At 48.4% G+C, this 16,274-nt stretch overlaps 1 protein-coding gene across 1 annotated transcript in view; it reads left to right on the top strand.

The window, feature by feature from the left end:
• Positions 1-16,274, top strand: part of ryr2a (ryanodine receptor 2a (cardiac)) — a 54,243-nt gene that overhangs the window by 6,655 nt on the left and 31,314 nt on the right. Inside the window, exons 3-41 of the mRNA XM_025057408.1 lie at positions 669-788; positions 1,202-1,306; positions 1,796-1,816; positions 2,658-2,732; positions 2,955-3,033; positions 3,134-3,246; positions 3,334-3,433; positions 3,519-3,615; positions 4,216-4,290; positions 4,433-4,589; positions 4,824-4,988; positions 5,109-5,230; positions 5,313-5,496; positions 5,730-5,865; positions 6,203-6,298; positions 6,517-6,635; positions 6,737-6,870; positions 8,444-8,685; positions 8,816-9,008; positions 9,089-9,293; positions 9,491-9,595; positions 9,709-9,812; positions 10,115-10,198; positions 10,280-10,439; positions 10,668-10,815; positions 10,891-10,994; positions 11,110-11,214; positions 11,309-11,483; positions 11,729-11,937; positions 12,052-12,228; positions 12,299-12,444; positions 12,514-12,628; positions 12,712-12,872; positions 13,029-13,188; positions 13,281-13,367; positions 13,486-13,617; positions 13,830-13,924; positions 14,219-14,394; positions 14,784-15,451. Coding sequence (XP_024913176.1) covers positions 669-788; positions 1,202-1,306; positions 1,796-1,816; positions 2,658-2,732; positions 2,955-3,033; positions 3,134-3,246; positions 3,334-3,433; positions 3,519-3,615; positions 4,216-4,290; positions 4,433-4,589; positions 4,824-4,988; positions 5,109-5,230; positions 5,313-5,496; positions 5,730-5,865; positions 6,203-6,298; positions 6,517-6,635; positions 6,737-6,870; positions 8,444-8,685; positions 8,816-9,008; positions 9,089-9,293; positions 9,491-9,595; positions 9,709-9,812; positions 10,115-10,198; positions 10,280-10,439; positions 10,668-10,815; positions 10,891-10,994; positions 11,110-11,214; positions 11,309-11,483; positions 11,729-11,937; positions 12,052-12,228; positions 12,299-12,444; positions 12,514-12,628; positions 12,712-12,872; positions 13,029-13,188; positions 13,281-13,367; positions 13,486-13,617; positions 13,830-13,924; positions 14,219-14,394; positions 14,784-15,451 — 5,649 coding nt within the window. The remainder of the gene's footprint in view (positions 1-668; positions 789-1,201; positions 1,307-1,795; positions 1,817-2,657; positions 2,733-2,954; positions 3,034-3,133; positions 3,247-3,333; positions 3,434-3,518; positions 3,616-4,215; positions 4,291-4,432; positions 4,590-4,823; positions 4,989-5,108; positions 5,231-5,312; positions 5,497-5,729; positions 5,866-6,202; positions 6,299-6,516; positions 6,636-6,736; positions 6,871-8,443; positions 8,686-8,815; positions 9,009-9,088; positions 9,294-9,490; positions 9,596-9,708; positions 9,813-10,114; positions 10,199-10,279; positions 10,440-10,667; positions 10,816-10,890; positions 10,995-11,109; positions 11,215-11,308; positions 11,484-11,728; positions 11,938-12,051; positions 12,229-12,298; positions 12,445-12,513; positions 12,629-12,711; positions 12,873-13,028; positions 13,189-13,280; positions 13,368-13,485; positions 13,618-13,829; positions 13,925-14,218; positions 14,395-14,783; positions 15,452-16,274) is intronic.

Genomic DNA, 16,274 nt, shown 5'->3' on the forward strand with positions numbered 1-16,274 from the left:
GGAAGCTGACAGCACAGAGGCTCAGGCTTCACTCACATCAGAGTAAAAACATATTCAGGTTTCACTGTGGCTCATGTGAAAATAAGACCAAATAAAACACGACCTCAGGTTCACAGTGGAGTCAGTCGGACCAGGAAACATTAACGTACATGGTACTGGGAGATAAACAGCAGGGACAGAAAGAGACAAAGACAAAAATCTGCTAAGAGTGAAGGCAGGGATTTATTTTAGAAAAACCTCTGTGAGAAACGTGAGGTGAGGCTTCAGCAGCTCTAACACCAGGGACATGTGGGATGATTCTGCCTCTGCATGGTCTCTCTCTCTCTCTCTCTTTCTCTCTCTCTCCATAGAAGGCTGGAATTCATAGCTTTGCTCATGAACACATACCTTGTGTGTGTGTTAATAGACAGCTTTATTTTATACTGTATTTTATGCTTTGTTGTGGCTTTGTTTGATTGCCCCTTTTGTTATTCTGCAGTCTTTTGCTGTTGCACAATCTCTCTTTTACTGTATGGAATTGATGTTGGCTGTGAGCTGAAATCACTGGGTTTTTTTCTATGTGATTTAATGTGACACGGTGTTTTTGGTAAGTTATGCATTAAGATGGACCTACTACTGATCTGATGGTGCTTCTCTCTCTCTCTCTCTCTCTCTCTCTCGGTCTTCAGGATGATGAGGTGGTTCTTCAGTGCTCAACTACCATCCAGAAGGAACAACAGAAACTGTGTTTGGCTGCTGAAGGATTTGGAAACAGACTCTGTTTCCTTGAGTCCATCTCTAACTCTAAGGTACAGCGATGACGACAGAACTAAGTCACTTCCTGTTTGGGTTTAGAACTAATGTAAAGTCATTCCAGAACCACTAGGACATTGTTCCTCCAGGCTCAGACCAACATTGTTCAGCCAAGACAGTTTACAAAAAAGAGTTTTCATTGCTTATAATATTAGTACATCTATCTATCTATCTATCTGTCTATCTATCTATCTAAATATATATATATATATACACACACACAGTATATACATATAATAATAATAATAATAATATGCCACTAGTGGGAGCCATGTGCACTGTAGTTCCTACAGGCTAAAATCAAAAAGCTAGTTAAATATCACTGAAGGGGATGTTTGTGCTAAAGTTTGTCCAAAAATGTAAATAAAAATCTTTAAATGTACCAATCAGTGAAGTGTGTTTGTTCCAGAATGTTCCTCCAGATCTTTCCATCTGTACCTTCGTCCTGGAGCAGTCTCTGTCAGTACGGGCTCTGCAGGAGATGCTGGCCAACACTGAGGACAAGGCTGATGGGGTGAGAGAGCGCACACACACACACACACACACGCACACGCACGTACATCACAAACACCTAATCACCAGATCTGCTTCCTTAAGCTTCATCCTGAGCTGCTTCTCATTTCCCATGGTCCCTCACTTCTGCTGATGTCATCACTGCAGCAACATTTTATGACTCTTAAAAACAGTCCAACTTACACAAATGTAACTCTGTAACTAAGCTATCTGTCACTGAGCCATGTTTTTCTAAATGACGCTTCATAACATCCTCATCCAACAGTTCCAGCTGTTGGATTGAAACTGTTTGTTATTTTAACCTAATTTTAAGTTATTATTTTGGATGTTTCGTCAGTGAACTGACCATGGCCACTCTCTTTCCCCTCTTTTCTCCTCCTCTCTCTGTCTCTCCTCCTGTCTTCCTCCTCTCTCTGTCTCACTTCCTGTGTTCCTCCTCCTGTCTTTCTCCTCCTCTCTCTGTCTCTCCTCCTCTCTCACCTCCACACAGCATGTAGATGTGGAGATCTGGGTAGGTGCCTCCACCCTCTGTCTGTCTGATTCTGTTTGGGTTTTTGTTTTTTCGTCTCTTGTGTTGACATTTAAAGTCATGAGCATGAGCAGCGTCAGCAGAGTTTGTCAGTGTCTGTCGTTCTGTACAGTCAGCACAGGTCACCTCAGAGTCTGGTTCCAGGTCCTGATGAGTCCTGTCTGGACATGGACACTTGTTCCTAACAAGAGCTGGGGCGTTAAAGCTTTCAATTCTTCAAAAGAATTTGACAAAAGTTCCGTATTTAATGTTCCCTAAATTCTGTCACTCTGGTAACACTGATGCACACACTTCATCCTCTAGGTGGCAGTAACTGTTTTCGTCAGTCAGAGCTAACGTTAGCTACAACACTCCTGGTACAGACTCTATTGGATTAGAAAACTTTTATGGCGGAAGTTAGATTTTTTAAATAATTATTAATTAATTATGAACCCTCTCAGGTCGTTCCACACGTCTGGTCCAGAACCAGACGTGTGGAAATTAGGAACCTGTTTGAAATGTCCCTGATGGTTCTGTGCTGATGTCAGTACCAACAGGAACGACAGGTCATTAAACAAACAGAAGATTCTCCAGCAGCAGAGATTCCAAACATGGAGCTGCTCGTTGTGAATACTAATGGTATCAACAATGACCCCCCCCCACACTCCCCACACTCACTTCCTTTCTGTCTCTGTTTTCCTGTTTTTTCAGTCTACAGTGTTTTTTAAGTGTCTCTTTTGCTGTTGTCTCTCCCTTCAGGGACGACATGTCTTTTTAATGTCTCTCTCCCTCTCTCGCTCTCTCTTCTCCGCTCCCCCTCCCTCGCCCTCTCTCTGTCCCTCAGACGGCCCAGGGTGGAGGTCATAGAACCTTACTGTATGGACATGCTGTCCTCCTGAGACACTCCTACAGTGGAATGGTTGGTCAACACACACACACACACACGCAGCCCAGCGTTAGCATTGTGTTTAAAGTGATTTCCGTTAATTACCAACGTCAGTCAGAAAGCACATGTGCGCCCTCTAGTGTCTGAAGGAGAATGATTAAAGTCTGATTTAACCTGAGCACAACTTTGTCCTCCTGGGAATTGTGGGTAAAATCATGGAGTATGTTCTGGTCCAACTGTGTGTCCTCTGTCCAGTACCTCTGCTGTCTGTCCACCTCACGGTCCTCCACTGACAAACTAGCCTTTGACGTTGGACTGCAGGAAGACACCACAGGTAGACGCCGTCACAGACAGTGACATCACTGGTTCTCTCTGTGAACTCTGCTGTGGAGATGGTTCACCGAGTGTGTGTGTGTGTGTGTGTGTGTGTGTAGGCGAGGCGTGCTGGTGGACCATCCACCCAGCATCAAAGCAGCGTTCAGAGGGAGAGAAGGTCAGGGTCGGAGATGATCTCATCCTGGTCAGCATCTCATCAGAGAGATATCTGGTGAGTACCAGCACGCTGTGTGTGTGTGTGTGTGTGTGTGTGTGTGTGTAAGCTCATCACTCACCTGTCAGGTCTGTGTTCCTGTAGCATCTGTCCTATGGTAACGGCAGCCTACATGTGGACGCGGCCTTCCAGCAGACTCTGTGGAGCGTCGCCCCCATCTGTTCTGGGAGTGAAGTTGCACAAGGTCCAGAATGATGCTCTGGATGTTAAAATGAATTTCTGTAAATCTTACACACAAAACACGATGTTCAACTTGTCTTTTTCTACAGGTTTCCTGATAGGGGGCGACGTCCTACGTCTACTTCACGGTCACATGGACGAGTGTCTGACCGTTCCGTCTGGGGAACACGGAGACGAGCAGAGGAGGTCATTATGAGAACAAAATAAATAAATCTGTCTGACATCATCGGTTCTTTTTAAATTATGCCTGAAGGGATGATGTCACGTCAAAGAATAAAACTGTTACAAAATTCTTATCGTGGGCTTAGCTTTAGCAGTGTTAGCCTAGCATTGATAGAATGTGACTTTCTTACTCACCACTAGCATGGTGGGAACATGCTGCTAACATGCTACTGCCAATCACAATCACGCATCACTATTGTTGTTAATATGCACTCAGCGCCAGCACAGAGTTCATTTGCTATGTTGCTAACATGCTGATAAAACGCTACGTAGACTCACTGCTAACAGCTAACCAGTCTAAATGTTTTCTTCACTTCCTGGTGAAAACGTTCTGACCCAGTTTACAGGACTAGACGGCTATGAAACAATGAAAGAGTAAAAGCGGGACATGGATCAGTTCTTAGCTCCACCTACAGGCCTGGAAGTGGCTCACTGCTGACAAACCAAATAACAGAATAACTGAACAGAACTGCAGATTGTTTTTCTCTGACACCAAGTTTGTTTTATTATTTCTTTATTTTTTATTTTTTTTTACATTTTCTGTTTTTTGTTTTTGAACCTCAGGGCAGTTCACTATGAGGGAGGAGCTGTGTCCAGTCACGCCCGGTCCCTGTGGAGACTGGAGACTCTGAGGGTGGTGTGAGTACAGTGTCATGTTGACTGACGTGCTGTTGAAGAAACAAAGTCCTGTGTTAGTTGTACTGTGCAGTGTTACCACTAGATGTCAACACTGATTTTTACACAGATTACTAAAAAGACATTTAAATGGTTTTACCTGCAGCTGGAGCGGGAGCCACATCCGCTGGGGTCAACCTTTCCGACTGAGACATGTGACCACCGGGAAATATCTGAGTCTGATTGAAGACAAGTGTCTGCAGCTAATGGACAAGGAGAAGGCAGACATCAAGTCCACAGCCTTCTGCTTCAGGTCCTCCAAGGTACTGGACCAACAAGCCCTCAGATGGAGTTAGACCCAGGAGACGTAGACAGGAAATACACCTGGTACCACCTCAGCAAATACCTGTCTCCCAGTACTACTAGTACCAGCAGTACTGGCAGTCTGTCCAACGTTAAATCCAGCAGCACAGACCGACACTGGACAGATTAGTTGTTTGTATCTTTTGATATATTTTTATTTTCTCACTATTTTTTTTTTCTTTTCTGGAACCCAGGAGAAGTTGGACCCTGGTGTGAAGAAGGAAGTCGATGGGATGGGCTTCCCTGACATCAAGTACGGAGACTCCGTGTGTTTCATCCAACATGTGGACACCTACCTGTGGCTGACCTATCAGACGGCCGACGCCAAGTGTGTCCGCATGGGCGGAGTTCAAAGAAAGGTGCTCCTTTAATCAGTCCCTTCCTCTCTGGACGTCTGTGTGGACGTCTGTGTCCTGGTGGTTAACAGGGTCAGTGTGAGCAGCTGTCTGTTAGGCTTACCTGACCACTTCCTGTTTCAGGCCATCATGCACCACGAAGGTCACATGGACGACGGGCTGACTCTGTCACGGTCGCAGCACGAGGAGAGTCGAACGGCCAGGGTGATCCGCAGCACCGTCTTTCTCTTCAACCTCTTCATCAGGTAGTTGACATGTGCGCACACACACACACACATGCACACGCACACACTCACAGACACTTTAACTCTGTCCCCTCCTGTCCAGGGGTCTGGACACGCTGAGGAAAAAGGGAGCGGGTTCCACGTTAGAGCTGCCCATAGAGTCAGTCAGCCTGAGTCTGCAGGACCTGATTGGCTACTTCCAACCACCAGGGGACCACCTAGAACACGAGGACAAGCAGAACCGCCTGAGAGCACTGAAGAACCGACAGAACCTCTTTCAGGAGGAGGTAATGTTCAGTGATAACAGAACCACAGTCAGACCCTGGTCTACTACCTGCTCCAGTCTGGCTCAGGACCACGACCAGACTCAGGGATGGAGCTTAAATCGATGGTTTTCTCCATGAGGTTTGGTCTGTGGTTTAAACTGTTGGACAGAGTTTAAAGATGTTGAATTGAATGGTGTGTGAACAATTCACAAACACACACTCAGCAGCTCTAATGTGTGTGTGTGTGTGTACAGGGCATGATCAGCCTGGTGCTGGAGTGCATCGACCGTCTCCACGTCTACAGCAGCGCCGCTCACTTTGCAGAGGCCGTTGGTCGGGAGGCAGGAGAGTCCTGGAGCTCCATCCTCAACTCCCTCTACCAACTGCTGGGTAAGACAGAAGAACCGGACTGACTCCGCCCACATACGTGTGATGTGTCAATATTAATGGTATCACACCAGTAAAAAGGAATCCCACATGTTAGAGGGTTTGTGACGATGAAACTAAAGAATTTAATAACCGGCCTGTGGTTCCACTCCTGGATGACTGAAGGTGGGTTTAATACATGTTTGGCCCAAATGATCATTAAAGTCCTAGAAAGACTCCCAAGAAATGGTCCAATTAGAAGACACCTGTGGACCCAGATGTGGACTCAGCAATATGTTCCTTTATCTGACCTGTCTCCTGTCCTCTCTCCCCTGTCCTCTGTCCGCTGTCCTCCCCTCAGCGGCTCTGATCAGAGGGAACAGGAAGAACTGTGCTCAGTTTTCTGGTTCTCTGGACTGGCTGGTCAGCAGGCTGGAGCGCCTGGAGGCGTCCTCTGGTAGGTCACCATGACCCATTCATCTGTGTGAGGGTCAGACCAGGGTCACTCTGTCGTCCTATGTCATGTTGAGACGTTGTGCTGATACTCAGGTCAAACAGAGGGCAGAGTCTGGTGCTGATGTCTCTGCCAAGACTTGGTTCTTCTTGTTTTTCATTGGTTCATTTCTTCACCACTGTGTGTGTGTGTGTGTGTTGATGATGTTGTTGTTGTTGCAGGAATCCTAGAGGTTCTTCACTGTGTTCTGGTGGAAAGTCCTGAAGCTCTGAACATCATCAAGGAAGGACACATCAAGTCCATCATATCTCTGCTGGACAAACACGGACGGAACCACAAGGTCCAACACGTCCCTCAGACCTTCACTGCCTGCAGACATGAAGATGAGGGATCACCATGTGTGATCTATCTGTGTGTGTGTCTCTGTGTGTGTGTGTTTAGGTTCTGGATGTTCTGTGTTCTCTGTGTGTGTGTAACGGCGTGGCTGTTCGCTCCAACCAGAACCTGATCTGTGACAACCTGCTGCCGGGACGAGACCTGCTGCTGCAGACAAGACTGGTCAGCCATGTTAGCAGGTACACACAAGCTAGCAGGTGCTAACCTGCTCACACAGTTAAACATGCTAACTAGTCCTAACACACACACCAATACACACTAGGACACAAATGCAGACGAACCCACAGATGACACCTGCCCTGTCTTTGGCTCCGCCCACAGCATGCGTCCAAACATCTTCCTGGGCGTCAGTGATGGCTCCGCCCAGTACAGGAAGTGGTACTACGAGCTGATCGTGGACCAGATGCTGCCGTTTGTCACAGCGGAGGCCACGCACCTCAGAGTGGTGTGTGTGTGTGTGTGTACAGGGCATGATCAGCCTGGTGCTGGAGTGCATCGACCGTCTCCACGTCTACAGCAGCGCCGCTCACTTTGCAGAGGCCGTTGGTCGGGAGGCAGGAGAGTCCTGGAGCTCCATCCTCAACTCCCTCTACCAACTGCTGGGTAAGACAGAAGAACCGGACTGACTCCGCCCACATATGTGTGATGTGTCAATATTAATGGTAGCACACCAGTAAAAAGGAATCCCACATGTTAGAGGGTTTGTGACGATGAAACTAAAGAATTTAATAACCGGCCTGTGGTTCCACTCCTGGATGACTGAAGGTGGGTTTAATACATGTTTGGCCCAAATGATCATTAAAGTCCTAGAAAGACTCCCAAGAAATGGTCCAATTAGAAGACACCTGTGGACCCAGATGTGGACTCAGCAATATGTTCCTTTATCTGACCTGTCTCCTGTCCTCTCTCCCCTGTCCTCTGTCCGCTGTCCTCCCCTCAGCGGCTCTGATCAGAGGGAACAGGAAGAACTGTGCTCAGTTTTCTGGTTCTCTGGACTGGCTGGTCAGCAGGCTGGAGCGCCTGGAGGCGTCCTCTGGTAGGTCACCATGACCCATTCATCTGTGTGAGGGTCAGACCAGGGTCACTCTGTTGTCCTATGTCATGTTGAGACGTTGTGCTGATACTCAGGTCAAACAGAGGGCAGAGTCTGGTGCTGATGTCTCTGCCAAGACTTGGTTCTTCTTGTTTTTCATTGGTTCATTTCTTCACCACTGTGTGTGTGTGTGTGTGTGTTGATGATGTTGTTGTTGTTGCAGGAATCCTAGAGGTTCTTCACTGTGTTCTGGTGGAAAGTCCTGAAGCTCTGAACATCATCAAGGAAGGACACATCAAGTCCATCATATCTCTGCTGGACAAACACGGACGGAACCACAAGGTCCAACACGTCCCTCAGACCTTCACTGCCTGCAGACATGAAGATGAGGGATCACCATGTGTGATCTATCTGTGTGTGTGTCTCTGTGTGTGTGTGTTTAGGTTCTGGATGTTCTGTGTTCTCTGTGTGTGTGTAACGGCGTGGCTGTTCGCTCCAACCAGAACCTGATCTGTGACAACCTGCTGCCGGGACGAGACCTGCTGCTGCAGACAAGACTGGTCAGCCATGTTAGCAGGTACACACAAGCTAGCAGGTGCTAACCTGCTCACACAGTTAAACATGCTAACTAGTCCTAACACACACACCAATACACACTAGGACACAAATGCAGACGAACCCACAGATGACACCTGCCCTGTCTTTGGCTCCGCCCACAGCATGCGTCCAAACATCTTCCTGGGCGTCAGTGATGGCTCCGCCCAGTACAGGAAGTGGTACTACGAGCTGATCGTGGACCAGATGCTGCCGTTTGTCACAGCGGAGGCCACTCACCTCAGAGTGGGCTGGGCCAACACCAGTGGGTACGCCCCCTACCCAAGCGGGGGGGAAGGATGGGGTGGCAACGGGGTGGGTGATGACCTTTACTCCTACGGCTTTGATGGACTCCACCTGTGGTCAGGTGAGTCACATGAAAGGACCAGTTCAGCACATGCTCTTGTTCTGCTTTGATGGTAAATGGAGGAGGGTTACGTTCCAGTCTCCATCTTTAAATGTTGTCCTCACTGTCTCCATCCGTCAAACGTCTTCAGGCTGCATCGCCCGTAGCGTCAGCTCCCCGAATCAGCACCTGCTGCGTTCAGAGGACGTGGTGAGCTGCTGCCTGGACCTCAGCGTGCCCAGCATCTCCTTCAGAATCAATGGTCAGCCGGTCCAGGGGATGTTTGAGAACTTCAACTCGGACGGCCTCTTCTTCCCTGTGGTCAGCTTCTCTGCTGGAGTCAAGTCAGTGCTCCACCACACCAGCACCACAACCACACCCACAAACACCTTCATCTGACCATGCCACCTTTGACTGTTTCCAGGGTTCGTTTCCTCCTGGGGGGTCGACACGGAGAGTTCAAGTTCCTTCCTCCTCCGGGTTACGCCCCCTGCTGTGAGGCTGTTCTGCCCAGAGAGAAGCTGAAACTGGAGGCTGGTCAGGACCAGACCGCTGCCAGAGACCTGCTGGGACCAACAGTGACCCTGAGCCAGGCTGCGTTCACCCCAACACCAGTGGACACCAGCCAGGTAAAGAGAGAGAGAGTGTATAGCTCCCCCTGCAGGGGAGGAAGAGACGCTACATTCTTTGTGTTCTACTCTAATTTTGGCAACTACAAATTAGTGGTGGGACAAGAAAAAAAAAAGTTAAATTTTTTATCTTGGTATTTTTTGTGATGAATAGAACTCATTACTGTGAATTGGGGATTTCTTTTGTGTGTGTGTAGATTGTGTTGCCTCCTCACCTGGAGAGGATCAGGGAGAAACTGGCAGAAAACATCCATGAACTGTGGGTGATGAACAAGATCGAACTGGGCTGGACCTTCGGTGCTGTGAGTATCAGCCTGGACAATACTGTAGTAACTGGAAAATAGGAAGTATTTGAGTTTTTAAAGTTTTGTTCCAAAGTTCACGCGTGAGTGTTGAAGACCTGATGTTCTTCCAGGTGCGGGACGATAACAAGCGACAGCACCCCTGTCTGGTGGAGTTCTCTAAACTTCCTGAACAGGAGCGCAGCTACAACCTGCAGATGTCGCTGGAGACGCTCAAGTACGTTTGTCCTTCCTCAACAACGTCCAAAACGAACATGTTCATGGAAGAGTTCAGTACAGTATAGTTCGCTGTCAGGGCTGATTAACAATTACCCCACCAATAAAATATTTGAAGGGGTAAAATACTTCAAGTACTAATGTGATAACGACATACTAATCTGCTCTGACCTGGTTTTAATCCAGTGATAATCCTGAAGTCAAACATTTGAATTTAAAACAAAAGCTCCTGTTTGTCTGTAAAGAACTCTGTGTATCAGTCAGACAATGCAACATACGTGTGTGTGTGTGTGTGTGTGACAGGACCCTCCTGGCCTTGGGCTGCCACGTTGGTCTTGCAGACGAACACGCAGTGGAGAAAGTGAAGAGAATGAAACTTTCATCGACGTAAGTGTCTTGATCAGACGACTGCTGAGGTGGAGGTCTTCACCCACTGACCTCTCTGTGCCCCCACCTTTATCTGTGCAGCTACCAGTTGTCCAGTGGTTATAAACCTGCTCCTCTGGACCTGAACCACATCAAACTGACCTCCACCCAGGAGGCCATGGTTGACAAACTGGCTGAGAACGCACACAACGTGTGGGCCAGGGACCGCATCCACCAGGGCTGGACCTACGGCATCCAGCAGGTGACACCTGCTGTCCCACATGTGTGTTTGTTTACTGGTGTGTGTGTGTATTAACAGGTGGATGGAGGACCTGCTGGTCTCCAACTGCCCTGGACCGCAGCAGATACTAACATGATCATTTAAACAGATGGCTAACATGCTAACGCGTTAGCCTGTAGCAGGAAGCCTGGTCTGTACTAATGGACTCACTGTCATAAGTACGTGAGTTGAATGTTCTTGTTCTTCCAGGACGTTAAGAACCGTAGGAACCCTCGTCTGGTGCCGTACACTCTGCTGGACGAGAGGACAAAGAAGTCCAACAAGGACAGTCTGCGAGAGGCCGTCAGGACTCTGCTGGGATATGGCTTTAACCTGGAGGCTCCAGACCAGGACCACGGTACCAGATCACTGTGGTGGTTGTGTTCTCCAGTCCAGAATGACCTCCTTCATAATCCTGTGTTTTTAACCACAGCTGCTCAGTCCGACATCAACGGCGTGTCCACTGAGAGGTTCCGCATCTTCAGGGCAGAGAAGACCTACAGCGTCCACTCTGGGAAGTGGTACTTTGAGCTGGAGGTGAGGGGTGGGCACGGATGTGGATTCATTCATGCTAATCCAAACCCCCTGGGCTTGTCGCTGATGACCTGCGGCCTCAGGAGTCAGGGTGAAGTTTGTTCTCTGTCTGGTCTAGGTGCTGACGTCAGGAGAGATGAGAGTGGGCTGGGCCAGACCAGGATGTCTCCCAGACCAGGAGCTGGGCTCTGATGATCAGGCCTTCGTCTTTGATGGGTTCAAGGTCAGTGTGTGCTGACGTAGTTTCAAGGTTTAGTCCCAGATCAGAACCTCATCTTCTTCCAGACTCCAAGGTTCATCTCTGACTCTTCATCCAGGTCCAGCGCTGGCACCAGGGTAATGAGCACTTTGGGCGGGCGTGGCAGATGGGTGACGTCGCGGGCTGCATGGTGGATCTGAATGAACACACAATGATGTTCACGCTGAACGGAGAAGTCCTGCTGGATGATTCAGGCTCCGAGCTGGCCTTCAAGGACTTTGAAGCAGGAGAAGGTCAGAGTGAAATCACTGACAACAGACCACAGTCCACAGTGACGTGTCGTGACGTTAGCTCACAGACACACTGCAGTTGATGGTCCATCACTCAGTTCAGATGTCTTATTTTCTAGTCCTTCCAGTCCAGAGTTCACTAACTCAAACTGACCACCAGAGGCAGCAGTGTGTCTCTGTGAGCTGACATGTCTTCATGGACTCTGACAGAGCAGTAAACACTGTCTGATTCTCCACCTTGGTCACAGGTTTGGTCCCAGTCTGCAGTCTGGGTGTGGGTCAGGTGGGCAGGATGAACTTTGGCAAAGACGTCAGCACCTTGAAGTACTTCACCATCTGTGGGCTGCAGGAGGGCTACGAGCCCTTTGCTGTCAACATGAACAGGGACGTGACCATGTGGCTCAGCAAGAGGCTGCCACAGTTTGTACCAGTTCCTCCAAACCACCAGCACATAGAGGTGAGGACAACCAGGGACAGCCAGGGACAACAGGTCTCTGAGGTTCTCAACAAATCTGTGCGTCCAGTTGTAGGACACATGTCCATCTGCTCAAGTCCCCCCTGTCCTCCTCAGGTGCTGAGGGTTGACGGGACGGTGGAGCTGTGTCCATGCCTGAAGGTCACCCAGAGGTCATTTGGTTCACAGAACAGTCACAACGACTTGACCTTCTACAGACTCAGCATGCCTATAGAGTGTGCCGAGTCCTACTCCAGGACCAGGACGAATGGAGGACTCTTCTCACCCAAGAGGGTGAGTACTGTTAAGTAAGTTCTACCTTACTCTAACAGTTCCTCCACCTGCTAACTGTCCCTGCTCACAGGAACTGGAGGACTTTGAAACAGTCTCAGACTTTGAGGTTCTGATGAAGTCCCCTCATGGACCAAACGGACCCGGGGGCCCAGAGAGGGACGAGTTCAACAACCACAAGGACTATAACCAGGAGAAACCGTCCAAGCTCAAACAGAGGTGAGTCCCACATGGCCTGTTTTCACTTCTGTTCAGAGTGGAACCCAAACCACGTCTGTGCTCCACCAGGTTCACCCTGAAGAAGAACAAACCTGACAACAGCTGCGCAACATCTGCCCGACTGTCAGAGGAAGTGATGGGGGACGACAGAGACGACTATGACTTCCTGTTTCAGGCCTCCACCGTGAGTAGAAGCTTCTGGAATCATGATATCACAGATGGAACGTCAGGGTGATTCAGTCTTGGCTCCGCCCTCTTTCTCATCAGTACTACTACTCTGTGAGGATCTTCCCGGGCCAGGAGCCCAGCAGCGTGTGGGTCGGCTGGGTCACCTCAGACTTCCACCAGTACGACCCTGGATTTGAACTGCACAAAGTCAGAACTGTCACTGTGACCCTGGGAGACGAGAAGGGCAAAGTTCATGAGAGGTGAGGAAACAAGATGGTACTGTTCACTGGTTGGTTCCACAGGAGCTGGTACTGAGCTCAGAGAGAGTCTGCTTCTCAATAACTACATCAACATAAAACGACTAGATCTTTTACCAACAGTGTGACGTATGTGTGTGTGTGTGTGTCGTCACTCAGTATAAAGCGCAGTAACTGCTACATGGTGTGGGCTGGAGAGAACAGCAGCCCCGGACAGGGACGGAACAACAACGGTCTGGAGATCGGGTGTTTGGTGGACACCACAAACGGACTCCTGACCTTCACTGCTAACGGCAAAGAGCTCAGCACCTACTACCAGGTGGAACTCCTTCACCTTCTCCTCCTCCTCCGTTCCTCAGCTGGACCTGGGCAGAGTGATGAATGACTCAACTCTTCTTTTCCTCTCCACAGGTTGAGCCCAGCACCAAACTGTTTCCTGCCGTCTTTGCCAAAGCCACCAGTCCAAACATCTTCCAGTTTGAACTGGGACGAATGAAGGTGAGAGGACACGCGAAAAGCTAACTGTTAGTCATGTTGGAGTTACCCTTTAGCTCCTGTTCACTCATCACTGTGTGTATGTGTGTGTGTGTGTGTGTGTGTGCGTGCGTGCGCTCAGAATGTGATGCCTCTGTCAGCTGGTCTGTTCAGGAGTGAGAGGAAGAACGTCGTTCCTCAGTGTCCTCCTCGTCTTCACGTCCAGTTCTTAACTCCGGTTTTATGGAGTCGTGTTCCAAACCACTTCCTGAAGGTCTGCATCTTTACCTTTCCTTAAAAAAAGAGCTGGAGGGAACAACTAATAACATGTACTCAGCAGGACAAACGTTGAAATGCTCCTTTAAGTCCATTCAGCAGCAGTTAGCATCAGATATTTACATTAGTGTTGAAGTAACGTTCCAAAAATCAGAACTCTCATGTTTTCTTTTGTTTCTTTGTTTTACGTTTATTTGGTTTGTCCTGCAGGTGGCAGTATCCAGAGTGAATGACAGACATGGCTGGTTGATCCAGTGTAATGAACCTCTGCAGTTCATGTCTCTGCACATCCCAGAGGAGAACAGGTGAGAGGAAGAACCTGCTAGAACCTGGGGAACCTTCTTTCATACAAACATGGATCATGAATCACTTCATATTATTTGCTCAGCTGTTTTTTTGTCTAATGCCTGTCAATCATTCAGTCAATCACAATCATTTCTCCACATTTCTGGATAACGTGTTTATGGTTGGCATTTATTTGTGTTTTGTAGAAGAATCCTTAAACCTTTTTGGGCGGAGCTTCAGTGAGTGATTGCAGATTTCAATTTGGTCATGTGGTCTGTCTCCTCTCTGTGTCCCCCATGTGTCTCTGCCTCCAGGTCCATGGACGTCCTGGAGTTGTCTGAGCGTAAAGACATCCTGAAGTTCCACTACCACACCCTCAGACTGTACTCCGCCATCTGTGCTCTGGGCAACAACCGCGTGGCCCACGCTCTGTGCTCGCACGTGGACGAAGCTCAGCTGCTGCAGGCCATACAGAACAAGTACATGCCAGGTGAGAAGGTCATGTGATCACCAACACCAAAGTCCAAAAATAGGGAAACTACTAGTCTCCTACCTTTAATTAATAGTTATTTTAACTGTCACTATCTGAACAGCTGAACTGAGGTTTCAACCTAAACGTTGGCTCTGTTTTAGGTCTTGATTACATCGAGTTAAAGATTGTTAAATTAGACTTGAACCTGTCAGCACGTCTCTTAGCTGTGTTTTTATGTAGTTCATATTTTTGGCCATTTGGTTTGTTTGAGAGTTAGTTTGATCAGTTTTGTCTTTTTTAAATGGTTCCAGACTTTCAGCAGTTTGAACACTTTCTACAGTGTTTTCACAGGAAGCAGGACGTTGTGTGTGTTTGTTCTAATTCTCCAGTTTGTCTGTGACTGTTAGGTTTGCTGCGTGCTGGCTACTACGACCTCCTGATCGACATCCACCTGAGCAGCTACGCCACTGCTCGCCTCATGATGAACAACGAGTACATTGTTCCCATGACGGATGAAACCAAGAGCATCACACTGTTTCCCCAGGAGGAGAAGAAACATGGCCTCCCAGGCATCGGCCTCAGCACATCCCTAAGACCCAGAATGCACTTCTCCTCTCCGAGTTTTGTCTCTGGCACTGGGTCGTTGTATCGTAACAACAGTAGCAGCAGTACGGCAGGTGGAGGAGGAGGATCTGGGGACTGTTTCCAGTACAGCCCAGAGTTTCCTCTGGAGATCCTGAAAGTCAAAACCATAGAGATGCTAACAGAGGCAGTGCGGGAGGGAAGCATGCATGTGAGAGACCCAATAGGGGGCAGCACAGAGTTCCTCTTTGTCCCACTCATTAAACTTTTTTACACCATGCTAATTATGGGAGTGTTCCAAAACGGAGACCTGAAGAACATCCTGTGTCTCATCGAGCCGTCTGTGTTCTCTGAAAGACGAGACTCACAGGACGACGGCCGGGCACAGAAGGCAGGGAAGGAGGCGCAGGCTGAAGGAGGTGAGGACGGTGGGAGGAGTTTGCTCAAAGAAGGACTACTGCAGATGAAGCTGCCTGAGCCGGTGAAGCTGCAGGTAAGCCATCAGCTCAGGTTCTTCAGGCCTTCACTCAGTCAAAGTCACTTGTTGTTTGTTGTAGTTTGTTAATAATTGTGACAGATCTTGTTGTTAGCATCAGATATTTACATTAGTGTTGAAGTAACGTTCCAAAAATCAGAACTCTCATGTTTTCTTTTGTTTCTTTGTTTTACGTTTATTTGGTTTGTCCTGCAGGTGGCAGTATCCAGAGTGAATGACAGACATGGCTGGTTGATCCAGTGTAATGAACCTCTGCAGTTCATGTCTCTGCACATCCCAGAGGAGAACAGGTGAGAGGAAGAACCTGCTAGAACCTGGGGAACCTTCTTTCATACAAACATGGATCATGAATCACTTCATATTATTTGCTCAGCTGTTTTTTTGTCTAATGCCTGTCAATCATTCAGTCAATCACAATCATTTCTCCACATTTCTGGATAACGTGTTTATGGTTGGCATTTATTTGTGTTTTGTAGAAGAATCCTTAAACCTTTTTGGGCGGAGCTTCAGTGAGTGATTGCAGATTTCAATTTGGTCATGTGGTCTGTCTCCTCTCTGTGTCCCCCATGTGTCTCTGCCTCCAGGTCCATGGACGTCCTGGAGTTGTCTGAGCGTAAAGACATCCTGAAGTTCCACTACCACACCCTCAGACTGTACTCCGCCATCTGTGCTCTGGGCAACAACCGCGTGGCCCACGCTCTGTGCTCGCACGTGGACGAAGCTCAGCTGCTGCAGGCCATACAGAACAAGTACATGCCAGGTGAGAAGGTCATGTGATCACCAACACCAAAGTCCAAAAATAGGGAAACTACTAGTCTCC

This window comes from Cynoglossus semilaevis, chromosome 8 (assembly GCF_000523025.1).
Source record: "Cynoglossus semilaevis isolate Cse_v1.0 chromosome 8, Cse_v1.0, whole genome shotgun sequence".
NCBI classification, from domain to species: domain Eukaryota; kingdom Metazoa; phylum Chordata; class Actinopteri; order Pleuronectiformes; family Cynoglossidae; genus Cynoglossus; species Cynoglossus semilaevis.